This window comes from Typopeltis vanoorti, chromosome 13, assembly GCF_054136105.1.
Source record: "Typopeltis vanoorti isolate ZY-2024b chromosome 13, IOZ_Tvanoo_1.0, whole genome shotgun sequence".
Taxonomy (NCBI): domain Eukaryota; kingdom Metazoa; phylum Arthropoda; class Arachnida; order Uropygi; family Thelyphonidae; genus Typopeltis; species Typopeltis vanoorti.
In genome coordinates, this window is record NC_143561.1 from 22023303 (window position 1) to 22049310 (window position 26008).

Below are 26008 nucleotides of genomic sequence, written 5' to 3' on the forward strand. Positions count from 1 at the left end.
TGTCTTATTAGCAGAGGTAAATGCCTCTGACAATTTTTTTTTTTTTTTACTGTAAAAACTTGTTTTGGAAGCTCAGCTTCATATTCTTCTTGTTCTCTCTTCTTCTTTTTAAAATCTGTGTGTCTTGTTTGAAGGCCTTTATCCTAGAGCTCTTTATCCACATTGTCCACGTTCATTTTCAACCTCCAGCTTTAGCTATCAGCACTATCTTGTCACCAGTTTCTTGTTAGGCTTTGTCAAATCCTGAGAATGCATGAAAATATATTTTTAGCAGCTTTTTTTTTCCAAGCTCATTCATGCATGCTATTGTCATCGCATCAAGCTGCATCTACATTCCTTATACAAAGATATTATATTCCTTCTAAAAGTCTCAGTACTTTCTCACTCTCATTAGCACCAATAGCCTGAGCAAAAGCATTTCTTAAATGATATGCCTGGAAGATAACAATAACATGGTCAGTGGGTGGCAGAAGTGAGGTGGTGTTCAGCGCAGATATTAATGGGACAACCATCGTAAGTCGCATACAGTGTAAGTCAAGGACTGACTATACATAATATTGTTAATATTTAGGAGTTGTTTTAAGCATGGAACAATGTATTAATAGTAATTATTATATATATATATATATATATATATACATACATACAGGTAATGTTATACAAGGTATAAGTACCTCATATAACGTGGTACTTATACAACGCAGTTTCAATATAACGCGATCTACAAATTGTAGTAACCCTTTATCTTTTCATATAATTTTCACCATGCAACTTAAAAATCAAATTTTATCTTCATTAAATTTGCGTCAGCCCATATCGCGCATATAGTTATAAGTATCGAATTTATATTAAAGGAAATACCCTTTAGCATGCATTACGTTAATTGTTTACCATATAAAGTGTTTATTGTTGAAAATTGTCTTTATTTTCTGCCAGGAAAGCGCATTAAAAATCATGTGTGTTAATTTCAAGCTGAGCACTTTATTTTCTGGGGAGTTACATACATAATTAATATGTAATGCATTTTTTATGTAGAAAATTTATTTTTATAGTAATAGTCACTTAAGGGCTTTTGCGATATGGTTGGAAACAAAATTGGTGAATTAATTGATGGGGAAACAGATTTAAATGAGGAGGTACAATTAATAGATGACGTCGAACCAAATGGCAGGGAAAGTTCTGCAGAAAATTCTAATTGTGATGAATCGTTAAATTCAGTTTAAAGAAATTAGCAGAAGGATTGAACTTGGCAAGAAAGTTAGGAAGTTATTTTACGGATAATGATCCCTGAATGGAGCGCTCTGGAAAATTCATGAGACAGGTGGATATTTGTTTAGCTCCATATTATGAACTTAATAAAAAAAATTGCAGCATAGTGGTAAGCAAGGTCTTATTACTGACTTCTTGATAACTAAACCAGCTGAAGTATGCAATGAGAATTATTCAAATTATGTCCAAGAGATTTCAAGTGATGACGACGTCCAGACGCTTGTAAATAAAGAACATCTACGAAATGTTCATTTTGAAGACAGCGATGACGATTAAAATATGCACTTTATTTTATTTTGCCTAAAACATTATGCATTATGTGCAATGAAGTTTACACACAATTTGTAATTTTTAAAGTTTATTCTATGTATTTGTTTCATAGTTTATATGTTTTCCTAACTTACATGAATTACCTGAATTAAATAAAAATATTTTTTATTGGATATGTCATTGTTGTTTATATAATTTAAAAAAAAAATGATTTCGGAACCTAACTCTACTTTTTTGTGATCAGAGTCTCGCTTAACGCAATTTATACAACGCGACATTTCCGTGGAACCTAACGTCTGCGTTATAAGAGGGTTACGTATAACGCAGATGTTATTGTAAATGTAAAAAGATGAAAATGAGAATATTAAAAATTATTTAGTTTATTACCAGCAATATAGAAAACATTTAAAAAGTAACAAATAATAGAATAATGGAACTGTTTGAGTATATGCAATCAGAGGAGCAAGCAGGGTTTAGAAGTAATTACATACCATTGATCATATACTTGTCTTAGGGAAATTATAGAAAAGACAAATAAACAATTTGGAACAAAAACAAACAAACAGTTATATTATTGTTGGAGGGGGGGGGGGAATTACACATTGTTTGTTTACTGTAAACTCACCAGAAGTACTAATTAATGTGCACAGAAATATTAAAAATAATTGAAATAAAACAAAATTGTAAAGGTTTTTGTTATTAGTAATTCAACATAAGTTTTTATTTGGAAAAAATTGTATTTAAACAGTGGTGCTTAAGGGTCAAAGCTGGATAATTGGGAGGAGTCTACCACATAGTCTTAATGGAGAACTGACCAGGGCTTGTGACCTAATATTCAATCCAAACTTTCTCGTGGTACACCCTATTATGTGTCTACTTGATTACAGAATAAATGAGGTAGGCTAACAATTTGCGATTTAGCCGACCAAATTGTATTTTTATTGGCTTAAACTATAATGCAAAATGATACAACATGACAGAATTTCATGCCAGTTTGCGCATCATCCAGTTAAACACGCCCCCATCGTTTTCATCAAGGAAACTAGGGCAAACAATGAAAAGTCAGCGACTGGAACAAATCCCAACTCACCATCAGCAGAATTCAAGATTGGAACCATCAACAAAAGAAACTTTAATGGAAAAGAAATGGAACTAGCAGAAGAATTGGATGAGTACCAGATTGACATAAGAGGAGTTACTGAAGAAGAAAAATCAGGTTTGATTTTCTAAGCAACAAATAAAATATGCTATATTCAGATAATAACTGGGGAAAAGGAGTAGCTATAGTATTCAACAGATATGAGGATAATTATAAGTAATATATGAAGATAATTGTTAGTAGTGATTATTTAAATTAAGGTGATATTAAATCCCACATTGTTTCAAAACAGAATTAGAAACTCAAAGATCGGAATCGGCAGGAAACTCTTTGATTCTGATCTTTTTGAGTTTCTTATTCGGTTTTGAAACAATGTGGGATTTAATATCCCCTTAATTTAAATAATGTTACATCCCCAAAATGAAGCCTATTGGCTCTTTATTTAAGTAATGTTAATAGTGATGTTTTCTCACAGATTTGTGACAAGAGTATAAAACAGATTTGAAATTAGAACTGATCATCTAGTTTTGAGCAGGTTAAAATTGAATTTCATGTTGAAGGGAAGAGTGTATAAGACATTTTTAAAATGAATCAAAGATGAGCAGCTTTAGGAGATGAAATGTAGATTGAAATATATAAACATTATTCAAGAAAAATGAAAGACTTTGAAAACAAGAGCCAAACCTTGGAAATTCATTGGTAAACCTGAAAAAAGCATTGATTGATTCAGCCAGAGAGGCATTGTGTGAGGCTGTCTGCAAGGATAGAAAAATCAGAACTCCATTGTGGACTCCGGAAGGCAGTCAGGGAAAAGATGAAAGCATATCAAAAATGTTTGGCATGTAAGTCAACTTGTGCTTGTAGAGAATACAGACAAAATGTAAGCAAGCAAAGCTTTGTATAAAAATAGCTAAATAAAAGTCATGGGAAAACTTTGGTAAGAACATTACAAATTAAATATCAGAAAAGTGGCAAAGTATTCTTGAGGCGCTGTTGAAGAAGCATAGAAATGGAAGAAAGAGTACTGTAAAAGGAATCAGATGATAAAAGTGACATGAAACCTGAAGATAAAGATATTCTTGATGTCTGGAGTAATTTCTTTGAAAGCTTGCTAAATGAAACATGGCAGTGACATCACAACAGTAGAAAACACTCAACAGGAGTTCAGTCAGGAATACATATTGATTTTAAATTAACAAAAAAACGGAAATTTCGAAAGATAGCTCTAGTTGATAACATTCGACCGGAAATGTTCAAATATGGAGGTATAAAAGTTTTGCAGTGGCTACATTGTATAATTCAGAGGCCAAGTAATGACCAGGATTCCATAATATAACCATTATTCATGAGATAGGACAGGGGATGGACCTGCTTACAGAGGAGTCACCATCCTTATGATCAATCATATCTCCTACCAGTTTAATATGAATGTAGAAAGAGTTGTTACATTCAGTACTTTAATAACAGTATGCTGCATCTAGCTTTCCCTCTGCTACAGATTTCTCAAGATGACCTTGCGATGTTATATTGCAGTTACCATATCTCTTACTTTTAATGGAAGATTTAAATGGACACAACACTGTGGGGCATAGCCCACACAAACATCAGAGCAAAAGTTGTTGATTATATGCTCGATAACTGTAAAACATAGGAAGCAGTATCTTTTTTTCTACCTGTGTAATCAGATGTGCTGTCATCGATTTAACTGTCGGCTCACCCTCCCTTTACAGAAACTTATTTGGGAGCAATCCATTTCTGTGATATCCACTTTTTTTTATGGGCAACCATGCACTCCATCATAGATATCATGAAGGAAAATTGTGTAAGCTGACTGTGGCTACCTCCTCATTGTTAGCAGAATTTGATTCTTTGACAGCCAGTCACTCTTCCATTAGAGATGCAGTGAATCATGTGACAGTGTATTATGCAAGCTGCCACAACTGCAATTCCTAAAACATCTACTCAGTTTCCATATTACCCTAGATCATGGTAGAATGATGATTGCACAGCAGCAAAGAAGGAAGCTCAGAAGAAAAAGGTGGGATATTTTCCAAAGGTACCCCCATAACAAGAAACCGCAGTGCTTTCAAACGTGCTTGAGCAAGTATAAACAACACCAGAGAGAAAAAATACATATATTAAACTCAGTAATATTTCACTGGTTTTCTACCCATTATCATCAGAGCACAATAATAACAGAGGCAGGCACACACCACTAAACCAGGTAACTATAGAAACAATTTAAATTGTAACTGACACGTATTTTTTCCCCTTTTGATATTGTTCATACTGTTAAGCATTGTTAGGAATAATGAACGACACCTAAACCTTTCTTTATGTATAATTGGGTAAGACACATCTGTCACTGGAATCAAAACTAATCCTGGATTCATACAGCCTTCCTATAAAGTACAACAACACTAAAAAAGTTGGTGACAAATTCTGGAAAATGAAGGGCAGATATATCACTTACCAGCTCTCTATCCTTGAACACAATGGTTGCACATTTGCTGATCCAACAGTGATTGCTGTCATTCTTAGGTAGGCTTTTGCTAAAACATCAGTAATATGTTCTTGTCCACCTCCCCCTCTGAGTTATTTTCTCCAAAAAAGCAACACATAAAAATAACAAATTCTGTTTGCTTCGAACAGCACCGAAGAATACAACATGCTGTTCAGTAAAGAAGAAAGCTGCTTTGCTTAAGTTCCATTCAACTGCTGTTGGAACCAGATAATATCCATTACAAAACGGTAAAACATCTGTTACCATCATCAGTAGATCAACTTTTGCATCTTTATAACAGAATTTTTTGTTAGAGTATATTTCTGAATACTTGGCAAAAGGCAATTATTATTACTTTTCCTAAGCTAAGGAATGGTCTAAAATCCCCATATAACTACCGTTCAGTTGCTTGTGCAATATTCCGGGGAGTAACCATTTTTTTCCAGAATACAATCTGGCATAAAATATTTTACAACTGATCATCTAGTCTGTTAGCATCTAGTCTTGATTTTCTTTAATATAGAAAAAGCATGTAACATTGCTCAAAGATTTAGAATTATTGAAACGTTTATACAATATTTTGTCTCAGAATGAATCTCCCTCTTTTTATAAAGAACTTTCTATCCAACTGAATGTTGGATTCCAAGCCACATTGAAATCAAGGAAAATGAAAGTGCAGATACTGCAGCTAGGTCTGCTCATTTCTCAAGCATCTGCTTGTATTATACACTTATTATCTGTAGATGATCAAGCACAAACTCTTATCGGGGGGAGAGAGAGAGACTAATAATAAGCTCTACCAAATTAAGTTTGAATTAAATTATGCCAATCCATTCTGCACAGGGTTCAAACAGAGAAAGTTGCTCTTGCTAAGATTCGCATAGGTCATGGTTATCTCACATGCTCCTTCTTATTGAGGATGATGTATGTACCTGTGTGAATTTTTTTTAATGTCAGACTCACCATCAGTCATGTTTTAACTGACTATCCTTGAATAGCACAGTCATTATTTTAGCTGTATTCCCATTCTGTCTGAGCTGAGCCTTATACACTCAGTCAGATTTATTCAGCCTCAAAAAATATTTCTTTTCATTTTAAATTTTTACAGAAAATTAATGTCTTGTATTGTATATAGATCATTTACATTATTTTTTTTATTTATATGGTGTTGTTTCATGACCTTTTTAGACTTTCATTTTAGATTGTTTTACACCTGTTTTTCATCCATCTTTTTTATATTATTATTATTATTAAGAGAGTCCTCCAGGAGTCAGGGACTCATCAAAGGAAACTACATACTTATTCTTGAATTCATTCACACTGCTTACACACACACGCCATCCAATGGCAGTCCATTCCAATCACACACCACTCTATGAGACAAAAATCTAGCCCTCATCCCCTTCATAGCAACATTCTCAGCTTCCAAGGATGCCCTCTTGCCCTTTCTCCACTCTCCATAAAATGAAAATCCCATCAACTGAAATCCTGTATGACCCTTTCAGAAGTTTTTTTGTAAGTCTCAGTCATATCACTCCTGTTTGCTAGTGTATGCAGTCCACAAATTCTCAATCTGTCTTCATAATCAGTATTCCAAAATCCTAATATCATTTTTAACTCTCCTTTGCACTCTCTTTGCAGGTCTGATTTCCTGGTCATAATAGTCCAAGTGAGATCTTATCAAGGCATTGTAAAGAGGCAAAATTGTTCAGTCATGACTTCCCCTTAGTGAAGCCATGCTATTCTTTGCAAAGTGTACAGCTTGTCTGTGAACCCATTTCTGTATGCAAGTTCTTACCGACCTCTCTAAAATCTCTGTAACTGCAAAGCATTGCAATTATCTTTTGAGTTGTATTTGCAGGCTTTGCTATGTTGTCATATCAAAGCAGAAAGAGACAAAGTGACTTCCTTATTTCTACATGTAAATGGTCATTTAAAAATCTCAGTTATCCTCAGAATTCTAATTGCGGTTTTTTTTTTCATGTGACTTTGAATTTCCTGTCCACCGTAACCCCTAAATCCATAGTCTCATCATCAGCATAACCCCCTCGATATAATACACCATTGGGCGTCTCATTACATCACTATCAGCAAACAGTCGAACATCTCCTTTCAGTTCCTTCTCAGTATCATTAATATAGATTGAATAATAGTGGTCAAAGGACTGATTTTCAGGGTACACCACTGGGGTCACCTTAATCTGGCAGTCACACACACCCCAATACTCAAATTTCTGATACCTGTCCCTCAGCCACCCACTTATCTAAGTCAGTAATTTATATTCCAATCCCATATCTCCTGTTTATGCCACAGTATCATAGTGTATCCATTCCTTTTATCAAACTCAGCCATAACATTATTATAAAAATGAGCAAATTGCTCACTCATGACCTCTCTTTAGCAAAGCCATGCTATTCTTTGCAAAGTATACAGCTTGTCTCTGAACCCATTGCTGTATGCAAGTTCTTACTGACTTCTCTAAATTCTTTGTAACTGCTCTGTAGATACTGTTAGGTTGATAATTACACATCAGTCTTGCACCATTCTTGTGTAATATGATTATCATGGATTCTTTTTATTCCTATGGGATATTTCATGAACTGAGACTCAAATTATACAAACTTGTGAAGGGCCCAGTCAGTTTAGCTTCGTTAAGGGACAGATAGAATATCTGTCCCTTAACAAAGTGAGCAGTCTGAATGAACAATTGCATCTGCTTCTGACACAAGGGTATCATCTGCATTCAATAATCTTTTTTTTTTTTTTTTTTTTTTTTTAAACTTGTAGCATAATCATAAAATCATTTTTGGTTGGCTTTAGCCTGCATAGCTAGTTTCTTTTCATACTCTAACTTAGCTTTCCATACAATACTCATAATTTTTCTATCCTGCACGTTGTCTTTCATAACTCTTCCTCCTTGTTCTCATGATATTTCTTCCATATCTTCATCATCTTATGATCTTATGAATCTCTTACTTAACCCCTTAACATACAAAGATGTCTGTGACACTTCTTTTGTTTATTGCACCAAAATTGATTTGAATTTTGGTTTCACATATAAATACAACTGAATATAGACAATCTTGTGCCTATTTCCTTTCAGCCAAGAAAAGTTGCCAACGGCATATAACGGTTATTTCGTTTGCGTTTGCACAAATTCATCATTATTTTTCAAATAATGATGAATTTGATCCAGCAAATCATCCTCGCCCAAAAAATTGACAGAAAAACTACTGCTTTCTGATTTTTAATTGATACGTTAAGGGGTTAATAACATGCACATCTATTCCATTCTCATCCTATTTTCCTTTGAATTCTAGGAACCCATGCAGATATTTTTCATATACAGTAACTGATGTAGTAGGACTGAACATAGTTATTGTCATGAGTGTGTATCTTAATTTCCAGCTTTATACTTCAGCATGTAATAACCTGTCCTGATTGGAATATCCATATACTTAGCCACTTCTCATGTCAGTATATTGCGATCACTGTCACCAATCAATGGCAAAATAGTGATCTCCTTAACTGTGACCCTCTTCTGACACTATGAGCAAAACTAATGGGATTCTTCTTCACATGCTGCTTGAGAAAGTTATTTCACAACAGATCAGTAAATTCTTATCATGAATTTTCTATGTGACCATTTGGCAACTCCTGTAGGTAGAGATGACCTTGCTAATACTTCTGCCTGGTATCTCCACTTGGGCCTGGCTCCCACTGAAGAGACCTCAATAAAGGTCGAAACTAGTCTGGGCAGTGGCCCTTCCCTTAATGCACAACATTATACATATCTGCAAGGAGATGTGTTTTGCATTATGGGAGATACTGAGATAGGAGCGATGTTAGCTTGCTCCACCATGCAAACTTTGTTTGCTCACACTTGGATAAAGGATTAAACTAAATTTATTATAATAATTACTTATTTATACCCATCAGGATAATTTGGTAATGCACACAAGTTTTGTAAAATTCTGCCACTTTATTTTCTTCAGGGACATAAACACTTAATATTGTTTCTTCTTTATATTGTGTTTATTCTTTTGGCTTCTATTATTCTTTCATGTTGTTGAGTTCATTGAAGAGCTTCTAGATATGACCATGGATCTGTATAACTGCTTTGGCAATCTGTTGAACTTATGGAGTAGAGCTTTTCTCTAGGGTTATTGTCAATTTTCTGTAGAGCAGCAAAATTGCTGGACAAGAATAAATATGGGCAGGTGTTAATTCAACTCCAGGACAGTTTTGCATGTTTCATAGCTCCAACTAGCGTCTGGCTGAATTTTCATGCCTTTAAAATGTTCCATCCTTAGTCTGGTAATGACTATGGTAATTTCTCTATTTTCATTAATTTCACTGATTTCATTCTTCTTGATATTTTGTTTTACCAATCTTATTTTGGCGACAATGTTTGCATCAGTTAGTGATAGTGGGTGTAATTTTTGAGATAAGTATCTTGCTTCTTTGGTTAGTCTGTCTGCTCTTTCATTGCCTTTGATATTTACATGTGCTGGTATCCATTGCAGTGTGCAGTTCTTATTTTTCAAATGTAAGGTAGTTAGTAGTCATGAATTTCCTGTGTGAGATTTGTTTTTCAATTTTTAATGCCTCAAGTGCAAATTTTGAGTCACTGTAGATGATTATTCCTTCTGTAATGTTTATTACTGGATTTGAGAGCTGTTTGTATGGCTGTTAATTCACAAGTGAAGTTTGAAACTATTTTGCTAGCTGTGGTTTTGATTTGCATTTCCTCGCCTCCAGGTAGAGTTAGAAAACCTCTGAACCTCCTTGGTTGAGTGCTTCATCAGATGATCCATCAGTGTAGGCAATGACATGGTTTGGATTGTTTAACTGATGTATAGTGCAGAGTCCTTTTCTTTTATTCTCTTGCTGTGAATCCTTTTTTGAACAAGGCTCAAGGATATTTAAGTTTATCATTGTGTTTTTTGGTAGAATAGTGGAAAAGAATGGCTCTTTGCTCATTTCAATGGATAGGTGCTCTAAGTCAATCTGTTTTCTCATTTCATGATCATATTGTAACGTAGATGAACTGTTTAGTCTAGATTTTCTTGTCCAGGCATCGAAAGTCCTGAATGAGATGTAATCTTGTTGGTAGCTCCAGATTCTGTTAGTGAATTTAACTGTGGAGAGTTTTCTTCTGTCTTCTAGTATATAAAGCCCACACTCTTGTTGAGCGTTTAAATTATTTGTGGATGTGACTGGCACCTATAATAATTTTTGCTGCTCTTGATTGTATTCTGTCAAGTTTTTATTTTGAGCTAGTAGAAGCTGGAGCCCAGTTTGATGAGGCATATTCCATAGTGTAGTGGGTTGTATGAGTGCAGTATATATGTAGTTTTGAGTGTGTCTTCTGTTTTGCACCCCACTTTGTTCCACAAAGCCTTCCGATGATATTAAGCTTTTTAAGAGCTTTATTGGATATATTTGTAATGTGAGTTGTAAATCTCAGTTCAGTATCTAGGGTTAGGTCTAAGTATTTTGGAGACTGTTTTTTCTATTTTGGTATTTTATATTTTGATTTGGGGGTTGTAATTGTGTCTATTTTTTTTTATCAGTGGAGAAGATGCTCAGTTTTGTTTTGTTTTTTTTCTGGATTTATCTGTAGTTTAAGTTTCTTTGTCCATTTTTCTAAGCCTTTTATTGAATTATTTAGGACTTTTTCAGATTGTTGAGGATTACCGCTTGTGTGCCAGATTGCTATATCATCTGCATAGCATGCTATTTTTGTGTCATTTATTATGTGAGGATGGATATTGTTCATATAGATGAGAAATAGGAGTGAGCTTAAAACAGAACCTTGTGGGACTCCAGCCCAAGTTCGATGCATGTTGGAATAAATTCCATTAACTTTTACTTTCATTTTTTTTTTTTTTTCCTTTCATGAAATCTGAAATCCAAATTAATGCATTCCCCCCTTATTCCTGTATCGTATGCAATTTTTTTTTTTTATCAATTTTTGTCTCCAGACACGATCGTAGGAAGCTGTGAGATCCAAGAATATTGCTGTCATCTTCTTTGGTGGTTTTCTTGAAAGCCATCTATGACTGATTGGCAAAGATAAAATAATTGATCTTTTGTACTCTATATTGAGACTTGTATGTAGTTTGGTAAAAGTTGATCTTGTTGTTTTCTAAGAGCCAATTCATGAGTCTGGTATGTATTATTCTTTCGTTTAGTTTACAGAGAGTGCTAGTCAAAGCTATTGGTCTGTAGCTTTTACAGTCATTAGGATTTTTGTTAGGTTTTAGTAAGGATATAATGACTAATGTTTTCCAGATTTTTGGTAGATTACTTGCATTCCAGGAAGTGTTAAATATCTTCAGAAAGCAGTTTTGGGCTATTTTTCCCATGTTTTTAATCATATGTCCAAAGATCAATATCGGGTGATTTTTCAGGGTCAATTTGACTATTTGCTGTTTCTAATTCTGTCATTGTGAGGTACTGAGTAAAGATGTCTTCAGAAGGATAGGTTCTGGATTGTATTAGCAGATGTTTTGCAATTTTCCTGCACTTTTTGTCTTCTTTGTTGTATTGCAGCTTGCTTACATTGGAGTAATGTTTGGCAAGTAAATTTGCCATCTGTTTGTTTGTTGCTGCTGTATTGGTTCCTGATGAGACTGTGTTTGAAGAGTGATCAGTATCCGGAAATGTTGCATTGTTTAATAATCTGATGATGCTCCAGTGTTGTGAGTCTTTTATTTTCTAGTCTATTGCAGAATTCTTCCCCTTTTTTTTGCTTGGTTAAAAATTTCATCTTTTATGTTTTGAGTTAATTCTGTTAACTTCTTTCTGTTGTATTCTGTATTATTTTGTTTTAACTGTTCATTGATAATATCTCTTTCAGTGATCATACCATTGATATTATGATCTTTCCAAAATGGAATTGTTTTTCCTGAGTCCCTAGTACTGATTATTTTCTAGTTCTAGTACTGATCAAGTTCTTTACTAGTGGCTGTGCTAGTGCAATATGTTTCTAATAGTTGTGTGTATTTAGGCCAGTTTGCTTTTCTGAAGTTCCAAGATCTCTTTGTCTGTGGGTTTTGGTCTAACTGCAAATTAATAGTTGTGATAATAGGTCTATGATCGCTGATGGCAATCTTTAGTATTTTCCACTGGATAAGACTCACAGTTTCATAATCTACTGTTGTGATGTCTAATGCTGATTCTGTGCTTTTTTGCTTGTTGTTTATGATCTCAAGGTTTAGATCATCAATTATGTCTTCTGTTTGTGCTCCTTTCCAATCTAGTTGTAGGGAGCCCCAAGTCAGGCTTTTGGCATTTAGATCTCCTAAAAGGATCTTTGTATCTGACATTGTTTGACTTAGTTGTTGAAGTAGTTCTGTATTTATATCTGTGTTATCTGGGTGATATGCATTGACTATTGTAATAATACATTTTGGTAGAAATATCTTGACTGCTTGAGCCTCTGTGTTACTATTTATACTGCTGTTTGTAGTTGATACAATTTCTTTATATTTAATGTGTTTGGTCTGTAGAAGTATAGGTAGATCTCTGCCAGAACGATCCAGTCTGTCTTTCATTAATGTTGAATAGCCTTTGATTTGAAGCTTCAGATTCTGATTTAGTTTCATTTCAAGCATGCAATGTGGATGTTATTTTTGTATAAATGTTCTTAAATTCTTCCATCTTTTTTTGAGTGCCATTGATGTTTAGCTGAAGTATGTTGAGAGTCCTCGAAGCATATTTCTCATCGAGATCCTGGACCGTAGTTCTCAACACGTCGGCTACCCTGGATGCAGTAGTAAGTTTGTGATCAGAACAGATGCTCTTTATTCCATTATTCTTTCATTCCAATACTTATAGCTAATTATTATTTTTTTCGCCAGTCTTTAGATATCATTATTATGGTTAATGCTTTAGCTCTTTCAGGTTTCTTTACTCCGCTGTATATTTGAATATATCCATTTAGTTGTTTAATCCATTTTGTGTTTATGGCAGCTATTTTTCTATCATATTGCTTTAGCATTTTCTCCATTTCTTCATCTTTATGCTATTCCTCTGATGATATAATGTTAAAATTGTGATGTTTCATTTCCACCCTTTTTTGTTTTGTTATTGTGTCTTTTTTTTTTTTTTTGGTCTAAGATTTGTTTCCTATTTGCCCATCCAGTTTCTACTTGTCTGAGACTTAACAAGATAGATGAGCCCTATGGTTTGGTCACTAGCCATAACAGGTTTGGCTTTCAGTATTGTATCCTTTTTAGTCCAGGACTCACTTCCTATTTGCCTGTCGAGTTTCTACTTGTGTGAGACTTATAGATTGTGAGAGTAATAGATAAGCCCTCTGATTAGGTTGCCAGTAATAATAGATAAAATCTGACAGGAGCGCTGCCTGTTGCCCACAATCTAGACGTATGTTCAGCATTGCCTCTGAATGTTGGATAATTATTCTGCTAAGACTTGGTCATTATATTCCTGTTTGTTAATATAGAGTGGGTTGGTTATGAGAGGCTTAATTTTGTGCTTCGCTAACTCTTATAGTCCATTATGTATTGTCCCTTATTATTATTATTATGGATATCTCCATGGAGTCAGTAGACTCTTCGCGGGAGACCCAAACTATCAAAACAATATCTATGATATCTCCTCTTGAATTCGTTTACAGACGAAGAACTAACATCTGAGTCGGGCAATGCATTCCCCACCCCTCCAGGTGAAACACCTTGTTCTCACACCCTTGTTAACCACACTTTTCCTTAATTTCCAGGGATGACCTATTGTTCTTCCATCACTATCACACAGCTGAAACATTTCCCCTGCATCAATCTTATAAAAATCTTTTAGTAATTTAAATGTTTCTATCATATCCCCCTCTTCTCAGCCTATCAACCAACCTCTGCATATCCACAAACTCTCAATCTATCAATGTAGGGAGCATTTTTTACATCACTCACCAACTTAGTCACTCTGCTCTGAACCCCTCTCCACAACCTCCTCATCTCCAAGGAATCCAGGTGACCAGACCCAAGCACAGTAATCCAAATGTGGAAGTATCAGTGCTTTATAAAGGGGAATAATAACCTCTTTATCTCTGGATGTTAGTGTGTTCCTCAATAACCAAGTAATCCTGTGTGCAATCTTGGACACCTTAGCAATGTGATGAAGTTCCTGAACTTCATCTCCTTATCCACCAACACTCCTAAGTCCCTAGCCTCATCAATCTCTTGGAGTACCATTCCATCAATGTAGTACACAGCCGGTAATCTTTTAATCTCAGAATGCATAACTTTACACTTTTCCACATTGAACTGACATCCATTACCTTTTGCCCATTTTGCCAACTTATTTAAATCATCCTGCAAACTCTCAACATCAGCTTGATTTTTTATTGAGCTACCCAACTTTGTATCATCAGCAAACAACTGAATATCTCCCTTAAAGCATTTCCTATTTCATATATGTACAAAATAAACAACAATGGCCTAAGCACACACCACTGGTCACCTTCCTCATCCTGGACTCTGCTCCTCCATACACCACCTTCTGGTATCTCTCCCTGAGCCATTCTCCTATCCATATTACCAGTTTAGTATCCATCCCCATCTGCTCCAATTTGCAGAACAGTATTTCATGGGGCATCCTGGCTAAAGCCTTAGCAAAATCCAGAAGTACCACTGTGGAGCCATTTCCTTTGTCCAACTCAGATGTCATTCTATTATAAAAAGTTAATAAATTGCTAAGGCAGGATCGACCTTTAGCAAAACAATGTTGGCCCCTATAGAGTATCATATCCTGATCCACCCATTCTTGAATTTTGTCTTTAACCAACTTTTCCAATACTTTTACCACCACTCCCAAGATGGTGATTCGTCTGTAATTAACTACTGCAGTTTTAGAGCCACTTTTATGCAAAGGAACTACTTTGCCTTCTTTCACACTCCCTAGGGACCATACTAGAGTTCAAACTTAAGTTAAATATCCAAGTAAGAGGGGTTGACAATTCCTTTGCACATTCACACAACACCCAAGCTGATATTCCATCTAAACCTACAGCAATGTTTGCATTTAAATTTTGCAATATACTAAGTACCTCTGATTTCTTAATTTCAATTCTCACATTAGTTATTGCTACAAGTACAGAGATATCCTCACTTGGGTGATAGACTTTTGAAAAGTGATCATTCAGTAACTCTACTATTACATCTCAATTGGTCACTTCAATACCATCAGCACCCACTAAAGTTATCCTTCCAAAGTCATTCTTCCTTTAATTGCCACATAGTGGAAGAACTCTTTGGAATTACCCTGATCTCCTTGGCTAAGATCTTCTCATAATCTGATTTAGCTTTTCTTACTATGCTGGTAACCTTCCTAGATTGAGCCTTGTACTGCTCATGGGTGTACTGATTGCCTTTCTCCTTGTAAATTCTCCATAACATTTTCTTTTTTTGCAGATCAAGCTTGATACTACTACACATCCATCTAACACCTACCTTGTTTGTCTTCCTGACCATAGAGACACAATCTGATATTGCCTTCCTCAGATACCTGCTTATTTTATCCCATGCACTGCTAACATCTTTTCAATGCAATATGTTCTGCCATGGGACTGCTGCAAGCTCACTCCGAAGCTTGTTATAATTGCCTAACCTGTAGTTAAGAGAGAAATTCACAAATTTTGCAACCTCCCAAGTCAATACCACACGATCGCTCTCTAATTGGAGGTAACGAGGACACCTTACTTATGCATATATCCTCGGAATCAATGACCAGGTCCAACACTCTCACACCATGTGTTCCTTCAGTTATGTGCTGTTTCAAGTAATTATCTCATAGAAGATGTATGAATTCCATTTCCTTTTTTGCCACGTGATATTTCCTCCTTCCAATTGATATCACCATAATTAAAATCCCCCATAATAATCGCTAACCCTGCACTCATTGCACTAATTTGCTGATGCATGAATTCAATATCACCCCCTGGCCTACAGTAGCAACCAACTGCATATTTGGTTGCATTGGTCACTATTTCACACCAGACTGCCTTAAATGAACTATCATTCATGTCTATCATCTTGATATACTATTTTCTTTGGCTGCAACTCATCAGCTATCATCAGCAGTACTCCTCCCCCTATTCTATCTTCTCTATCCTCCCTGAAAATACTGTATGCATCACATTCAATTTCAGTGACCACCTCTTCTGCTGACAGCCAAGTTTCACTAATGCCTACAACTTTTGGTGAGATTGCACTGACTAATGTCAAAAATTCTTCCCTTTTATTTCAAATGCTTCTTGCATTAGTATTCAAAAATTGCAGATTCTCTTTAGTTCTTGTACCAGCTTTAGAACAGATATACATGTCACTAATTTCAATAGTCCCATGCGAATTTTTATCCACTCTATTCTGCAAATTATCCCCGAATAAGGATCAACAAATATACAATCACTGCTTAAGTTTCTCTTACACTCAACCTTTTCAATTTTAGTTTCCCTGCCGAATTACTTCAACTTGTTCAGAAATCAGTACCTTCTTCAATCACTTATGTCCTTCCATGTTCAGATGCAACCCATCTCTTGCATACAGCTGTCTTTTGCCTTCAAACACACTCCAGACATCAACAAATTCCAGATCTCTTTTTTTGTACATTCTTGCAATCATATCATTCATTATCATTGCTCGTCTACTTAACTCATAATTGTCAAAACGAGACAGCACACACAGTATCCTCCCATTCACACTTTTCTTCTTCGCGATATCTAACAATGTTCTTAATCTTTTGTTACCCGATTTATACTGTCACTCAGGTCATTTGTACCCACCATAACTATCATCTTTTCTGCATCATGCCCTCTCTTTATTGCTAAAGCCACTCTCTCTGTTGTTCCACCAGCCAAGCATTCCTCAGGCATAACGCTCTCCATACCCTTAATCATAGAATCACGATATATTTTTCCACTCGTAACTTCATTCAAGTCCAAGTGTCACTTACAGCCTTATTTTCTATGCTATTCAGCATGACTCCCAGTTTCATTACTCAATGCTCCTTTACTTACTCCCTCACTCTCACGACATCTCATTTCTTCTAGATCTCTTGTGCTTTCATTCTGTTGACTCCCAATCACTCCCATACTGTTTATTACTTCATCAATCACCAAAGACTCTCCCATACTTAATCCTGTTCTAGTTACTTCAGCTAAAGCAATCTCCATAGTCCTAATTTCTCTATTCAACACATTTAACTCAGTTTTAATTTCCAGAACCTCCTTACTGAGCACTTCCAATTCCTCTTGCAGAAGATGAAGGTCACTTTTCATTTTCATGAACTCCTGCCGAAGTTCTTCCGCTATGATCCCGACATCTGCTTCCATTCCTAATTGCTCCAGCCTATCCCAACACTTCTCACATACATCGACATTTTCATTCTTCTTGTTTAGACAAACAGTCCACAGATCCTTCACGTTCTTCGGCACATACATGTAGCAGTTTTTGCAATGCATCCATTGCAAAAAATCCAACACAGAGCCAGACTTTCGTGTAGAAATCCTCCGAGCCGCTGACGTACATCCTTGTTGGGTGCCATCTTTAGATGCTGAAGTAGTGAAACAAACAGCAGTGAAAACACAATATATACAACAGACTTTCAAACAGTAACACCACTAATGACACTTGTATCTAACCAAAGCACAACTGCAGCACAATTTGAGACAAAATGCTATACTGTACTTTAATTTAAAAACATGTTTTCTAGCATAACTCAACACAACCACCATATGTTACCTATCTCTCTTTATATGTTACCTCTCTTTCTCCCTCTTCACCAATTTCATCTGAATGGCACCCTAACGCATTTTAAAGAATGTTTTTCCTCCTTATATCACAGATCCCTTCTCCTTTGCTGTCCATTCTAATTACCAACAGATAGATGACACCAATACTCTTGAATTCATCTCATAGCCTAGACACATTAAATTCTTTCCTCCTTCACCTTAGTAGCCAAAATTGATTGACCAATTTTGTCTGTCGTTTCTAGATCCCTTAGTAACACTTCCTAATGGTAACTTTTCTTTTACAGTATATAGAAAACTTAAACAGGCTGTGGTATATTCACAAACTTTCCTATCATACCTCTCTCAGTAGCTGGTATTACTAAAACTCTAACCGATAATGCTGTTAGTCTGTTTTCCAGTGAAGCTTCTCTCACAACTGAACTTACCATATATGCCACACTTCCTTAACTAATGGCTATAATTCCTACAGATTCAATAAAATATTTTCTCCAATCCTTGACCATCTCTTCAGAAAGGGAAATGTTGATAGCATTACTAAAATCTGTCCGGAGTATATATGAAAAAAATAGAAAATAGCCAGAATATAATAATAATAATAATAATAAATCTGTGCACTACCTACAAGCCCACACTTGATTGGGCTTGTAGGTAGTGTAGATTATCCACTCAGAAGAATAAAAAAATACATTAGTAATCATGACTACAATCAGTCAGGTGTAGTAGACCATTCCCAGCAAATTCAAAAGCGAGAGACTTTTTTTAAGAATCTGCAGCTGCCCTTAAATGCCAACCTAATTTAAATATGGATATAGTAAACTTCCCGAAATGGGGAAAACATTAGTTCTTAGGCATCCTCTGATATAACCTAGGTGTCTAACTAGCATTCATGGAGAGTATCTCCCTCGTAGGATTTGAGATTTGTGCCTCCTAAGTGGCATTTGTGTTTGTATGTTAAATTTTATGTTGCTTCCTGATGATGTTTCTGTGACTGAGTCAAAAATATTGGAAACATTAATCACTGGCTTATTTCTTTCTTCTTGTGCTGTTTGCACTCTATTCAGCCTTTAACATAAATTCTACCCAGCACCTTAGCCTGAACATGTGAACCTTCAGAACAGTCAGAGAATAGTCATCAGAACTCAGGAAGACATTTTGTTATTTAATTTGGATAGAATTCTTCTAATATCTTTCTATCAAATGAATGTTGTGAGTTTGGAATGATAGGTTTGTTGATTAAGATTATGAATTTAAAACTAACCAAGAGAAGGAAAAAAAAACAACAACTAAAGGTTGAACAAAACTTACATTCAGTAGCTTTTCTTGCTTTTGAACCTTTTAGTATTAGTGTAGAATAGTGATAATTTTTGCACTCTATTCACTCTGTTTGCTCTGTTCACTCTATTCACTCTGTTTATTGCACTCTATTCAGCCTTTAACATAAATTCTACCCAGCATCTTAGCCTGAACATGTGAACCTTCAGAACAGTCAGAGAAAAGTCATCAGAACTCAGGAAGACATTTTGTTATTTAATTTGGATAGAATTCTTCTAATATCTTTCTATCAAATGAATGTTGTGAGTTTGGAATGGTAGGTTTGTTGATTAAGATTATGAATTTAGAACTAACCAAGAGAAGGAAAAAAAACAACTAAAGGTTGAACAAAAATTACATTCAGTAGCTTTTCTTGCTTTTGAACCTTTTAGTATTAGTGTAGGATAATGATAATTTGCTTGCAAATATTTCAAATGTTGGTATATGCAATAAAGGAAGAAGGAGATTTCAACAAAAACTGTATTGTCTGATTTTTTATTTTGAATGACACACTTCTTGAAGAACCAAGACTAAGATAATGAAGAAAAATTTAAAGTGGAATGAGAAATTAATTATTGTTGTATACGTATCGCAGCCATCTTGTGTGTGTGTGTGTGTGTGTGTGTGTGTGTGTGTGTGTGTGTGTGTGTGTGTGTGTGTGTGTGTGTGTGTGTGTGTGTGTGTGTAATAGGTATGCACTTAATAATATTAACATGTGTATCTCATATGAAACAGTAATGCTATCATAGTAATCACAAATATCATCTCGCTTGGCTTATTATAAGCTAGGCAATATGTATGAGAGGAACTATGTAAGTATTACTTATTGTAATAAGAAATCGATTGCATTATGAACTAAATTGCATAGAGGACAAACATTTACACTATACTTATAAGGATCATATGGTATGCTAAGTGCATGAACAATTTGTGTGAATTTGTTTTTTGGTTATAGTAAATGCTTCCTCTCGCTAAAAAAGAGAGATCAGTTAGAAATGCAGACAATAAAATCTCCAAGGAAGATGGCTTTATTATTATTATGAAAGTTAAACTAAGGAAATTAAGATTTACCTACAGAATGGCTGATGACATTAGCAGAGTAAAGTGATAGAGACAACAGACAGATTGGATTTGTAATATATATAGATTTTTAGCTCAATAATAATAAAAAAAAAAAAAAAAAAAAAAAGATATTGTTCTTTGGTTGCTGCTTTGTACACTAGATATCAGAGCAAACTTCCATATGGATGCAACCTTAGAGACAGAAAAGAGTCCACGTGTGATTAAAAAACGTGAGCAGTGATTGAAAAAGCCGAAAGTTGGTACTAAAGTGTAAAGCCAAAAGGCTTCAATTTGACAGAAGTATGATATTATGGACCCATCCATATTTCTAGCCAAATATAGAAACTTAATTTTCAAATTTCAATTTCAAAATATGGTAACTTCCCTCCCATTTCTTCTAGCATATTCAATGTATTCTTTCAGAATACGTTGATTCTCATAGCCAGAAGTTGAATTTCTGTATAGAAAAGTTAGTATGATTTGCAAATTGGAATTGAGCATGTATGAAGGTAAGATCTGGGTTTTTCATGGATTTAGAAAGTTTTGGGTGATTCACATTTTACTATATTATCTGTTTGTTTTCCTTTTCATGGTCATTGTTTAAGATGAGGTGAAGTAGAAAGTACTTGGAATATGTGGGAAATACATAATGAATTCTTTGCTAAACTAAATGCATAGGGAATTTAATTAACATTTACTAATAATATTTACTTACAGGATCATGTGTCATATTTTATTATCATGAAATCTAATTACTTTTGTTTCATAGGGTCAACTTGTGAAAGATATGCTCAATATTGTTGGCTTCCAAATACCTAGCAAAATTGGTCAAGCTGCTATACATACATCATTGCTTTTGAGGCTTGGGTAAGAATGTTATCAAGTTGTGTTTGTTCATATGTGCACTAAACATTCTTTATTTGTGTTTTTCATTATTCAGAAGAGTTTCATGCTGGTATTATGACAAGTTTAACAACTCGTAGGATATGAAAGGTTTTTGTTAACATATTTGGAAATAAAGTATTTCTAATACAACCATACCTCAAATAGTGCAACTGATATGTTAATACATGCAGAAAATATAAGTACTAACTGAAACTGTCCTGAGCAGATCATTAATTTGATGGGTTTCAGTGTAATGCATTGCACACAGATAGTTAATGTATTATTGTTCAGATCACAACTTTTGATTCCATATCACCTTTTTATTCATTTTCATGTTTAATCTTGAGTACTATAGTTCCTCCTTCTGATCATTACTGCCTGAATAAAACACTCATAGTTGTTGGTTAGGAGAAGTACACATTTTTGTCTTTGTTTCAGTAACACCAATATTGCCATCCTAGTTATGTTGACATGAATAATTAATTTGTACAATCTCTCACAATAAATTAAGTTAATTAATTTTTCGAGTTCAATTTTACAGAGGTTTTCAAACATAAAATGGAATTCATGTTGTAATAAAATAAATATAATAATTTTGCTGTAAAAATGCATAATTTCATTCCCACTGAATGGTATGTAAAATGTAAAAGATGGAATTAACCCAGATTAGAACAATGACTAAGGAAAAATAAATGTTCACAAAGTCATGTGAACATAAAAATATTGCCCACAAATGGAGGGAGCCAAAGTGATGTCATCATGCTGGCAGGTAATCCTGGAAACCACATCAGAGTAACAAAGGATTAGTGGCGATATAAAAGAGGACTGAGATGAACCAGCAACTTTTTCGATTTTTAGGTGCTAATTTTTTTCCTTCCCGAAAGATAGGGTTCCAAGTGTGTGTGGAGGCGAGGCCGTTTACGATGGAACTCCTGTTTGGATGCATGGATGTGCTAGGAGAGCGTACTTACCCTTGGACATTGTGGTGACTTCAGCAGTTCCTTTCCAGTTCCAAAAGTTAACCTAACTTTCCCAAAAAATTCTGTAGCGAGAACCATCACATCATCCAAGTAACAGTCGTTACCCATTTTGAAGACACAAGGTCAAGCTAACCTAGCTGAAGTTTTGTTCAAATTGATTGGAATTGTGTATGTAAAGGTTACAGTAAGTAAGTAAGCACAATTTTCTTATTGTTTTAGAAGCTTACAATTGGAATTTGTATGTGTAATGAAGATGCTTACAGGAAATTGTTAGTAATTAGTTGATTAATAAGTTATGATCATGAAAGGAAAAACGAATGTTAACTTGTATATGTAGTGAACAGAATTTAGCTAAGATGTGACACAAGGAATAACTACATGTTTAATTTAGACAAGTTAGCATTGTGGTAGGGTTAAATAAGTGCTGTGTGTAAAAATGCTTAATTGTATGTTATACCTACTGTGTATATGAAAAGGCTGAGAGAGATCATTTCTCCCGTTTTCTTTGTGAATTGTAGTTTCATTCTAGTAAGAATAAAATGTTTTGTTTGTTTAACTACCTTGCCTGATCAATTGCCAATGCACTATCTCTAAAAAACTAGCAAACCTGTGTGCACTATAGATTGAGAATTGCCATGACTTGCTTGCTATAGGAAAATATGTGTGTTAACTAAGATCTTGCCTGCATTCCTTACCTTAATCCTCAAATTACATTAGTTCAATTAGAATGGTGCAGTCATTAAAAAAATAAATTTTTCTGATTGATTAGTGTGAGAATTGGTAACCTGCATATTGTAGATAGGCTGATAACTCAGTCTGTTTTAATAGCAGTGGGAACAGGAATTAGACTTAATAGGACTAATACTGAGATATATGTTAAGCAAATTAGAGTTATTTTAAGAGTAAAGCAGCATCTACAGATGCCGTATGATGCTTGGTAATGTGTCACACCAGGCCTCGTCCTGTAGTTTGCTTTTCTGGCGGCCTCAACTCTGAAGATCAGTCACTCCACACACACCATCCATCTCATTAATGGTCTACCCCTTCCTCTTTTTCCAGGAACTTTACCTTCTATTACTGTTCTGAGAAGTCCTCCTTCCATCCTTTCAATGTGTCCAAAATATTTTAACTTTCTTCTGTCAATATCCTTAAGGAGCCTTAAAGTTCTACTGATCTTTTCTAACACCCATTCATTTGTACACCTTTCAGTATTTGATATCCTCAACTGCCTTCTGTAACACCACATGTCAAAAGCAGATATCCATTTCTTATCTGACTTCTTTAGGTTCCAAGTCTCACATCTATAAGTTGCTGTTTGAAAAACAACTGCATCCAAAATCCTCAACTTTGTTCCCATGGAAATAGATCCATCCTTCCAAAGTTTAGACAAGTCTCTGACTGCTGTTAGAGAACTCCATCTCTAGACTTCTTCTGATGTCTTCTGAACAGCAATTCTTCACATTAATAATGGATCCTAGGTACTCAAACTTGCTGGCTTTCCTGTTTGTATTTCCTTTGAGAACCATAATCTTTGTCTTGCTAAGATTGAGTTGAAGTCCTCTGGTATTACTGACCTTGTTAACTTTGTCAAGAATTTGTCCTAGTTCTTCCATGTCATTACAAAGGAGTACTGTATCATCAGCATACCTCATATTACTAATCAATCTACCTCCTATCCTAATTCCTGTCCTGAGCTCATCCAGTGCTTCACGCATGATGTCCTCCGCATATATACTAAACAAGTGAGGAGTAAAGTAAACATCCTTGCCTGACTCCTTTTCCAACTTGAAGCCAGTCAGTCAATCCAACACCTGTTCTTACCTTGGCTTCTTGCTCCTGTACAAGTTGACTATTAACCTGATAGTGTGTTGAGGAAAACCCATTCTTTTCATTACTTCCCACAGTTTCACATGCTCAACACAGTCGAAAGCTTTAGAGTAGTTTAAGAAACACATTACCAGAGGGAGTCTGAATTCTTTATATTTTTCTATGATCTGTCTAAGGCAAAGGATCTGATCTCTGGTGCCCTTACCTTTCCTAAAACCTGCTTGTTCCTCAGGCATTTCTGCCTCAACTTTGGCCTCAATCCTATTTAGCATGATCTTCAATAAAAGTTTGCTTGCATGAGATATTACACTAATAGTTCTATAGTTCTTGTACGCCTTCATATCACCTTTCTTATGTTGTGTGTATGAAAATTGACTTCTTCCAATCTCTAGACCATGATCCTGTTTCCCATATCCTTGTAATAAATTTTATGAAACACTCTTATCCCTCCATCCCCTGTGGCCTTAATTAACTCTGCTGGGATTTCATCTGCACCTAGGGCGTTATTGCTGTTAAGCTGCTTAACTGCTCTTTCAACTTCATGCCTAAGTCGGGGAGGTTCCAAATCAAACTTTTCCTGGTGAGAGGGCTCCACATTTTCTTTATCCACTCTGCTGTACAGTTCCTCACATTTTTATTATTTTTTCCATCTGTTTTTGATTTCCAACTCTTCTATTAGTAATGCTCCATTCTTGTCTTTGATAACATTCAATTTAGGCTTAAACTTGTGCTTTAAGTCACAAACTAAATAAAAGATCCTTTTATAATTGAGCGTCCTTACCTCAAACTCTTATCTCTTCACATTTATTAGTATAAAAACTTTTCCTTGTCCTCCTTGATGGCTCTTCTTAGTTCTTTGTGTAATCTCTTGTATTCTTCATTTAATTTTAGAAATTATGGACTTTACAACCATGTTGTAAATAACTATCTTAATTTCCTGATGTTTTGACCTTCATATTAAGGTCGAGATGTCGGAAAATTAAAATAGTTATTTATAACACGGTTGTAAAGTCCATAATTTCTAAAATGAATACTGATCACTGTGCAACACTAAAAGAAAGGATCTTGTATTCTTCAGTACCTGTGTTTCTTTGTTTTTCCAACTGCCTTCGTTTGATTAGTTCCCATGTTCAATCTGATATCCATGGGTCTCTTGGTTTTCTTATTGGGCCAAGATACTTCTTCGCTGTATCCTGTATTATCACCTTGACTCCTTCCCAAAGCATTTCTGATGAGTTCTCCTCACTGGTCTCCAAAAAATCATCCAACCAAGTTATTGTTTCTTCTGTGAATCCACTAGGAATTACTCTAACATCCAATCTAGTGGGATGTGCCTGACCTGGAAGTTTTCAGAGTCTTAGTCTTACTTTGGCTCTTACTAGCTGATGGTCTGTACCACAATCTGCTCTAGGACAAGTATGCACATCAGAGATGGCATACTTGCCATCTCTGATGTGCATACTCATCTTCCACCGCTGCAGAGTCAAGATGTAATCATTCTGGTGCCTTGACCTATCAATGTTAGATATGCAAGATCCATCGTGGGTGTTTCTGGAAGCAGGTATTGGTAATAACTAATCTGTTAGCATGGGCAAATTCCAACAGTCTTTCACCACGGGTGTTGCGTTCACCTAGACCAAACATGCCACACTCTGACCTAACTCTTATGCTCTTTCCCACCTTTGCATTTAAGTCCCCTAGGATGTAAAGTATGTCTCTCCTTGGTAGGTAATCCAGAACAGTTTGTAAGTTTTCTTAGAATTCCTCGCTTTCTTCTTCAGGCCTATTTGTGTGGGGTGCATAAACTACCACAATTGATACGTTATTAGGCTGAGCCTTAAGTCTAAGAGAAAGTATCCTATCGTTAATGGGTTTATAACTAAGAAGGCTTCTTGCCTGAGCTGTCTTAGGGTAGCTGAGGTATCACAGCTACCCTATGATGTTTTGAGTCACCACCTGAGTAAATATAAATAACTAGTTTACCATCCTGTCATTTGAAGTGACCTTCTCCATTCTATCTGGTCTCT

At 35.3% G+C, this 26008-nt stretch overlaps 1 protein-coding gene across 4 annotated transcripts in view; it reads left to right on the forward strand.

Moving 5' to 3' along the window:
• Positions 1–26008, forward strand: part of LOC150099984 (tubulin monoglutamylase TTLL4-like) — a 548120-nt gene that overhangs the window by 409214 nt on the left and 112898 nt on the right. For all 4 annotated transcript variants that reach the window (XM_090402675.1, XM_090402676.1, XM_090402677.1 and 1 more), the window contains exon 14: positions 21059–21156. In XM_090402675.1, the coding sequence (XP_090258801.1) occupies positions 21059–21156 (98 nt within the window). The remainder of the gene's footprint in view (positions 1–21058; positions 21157–26008) is intronic.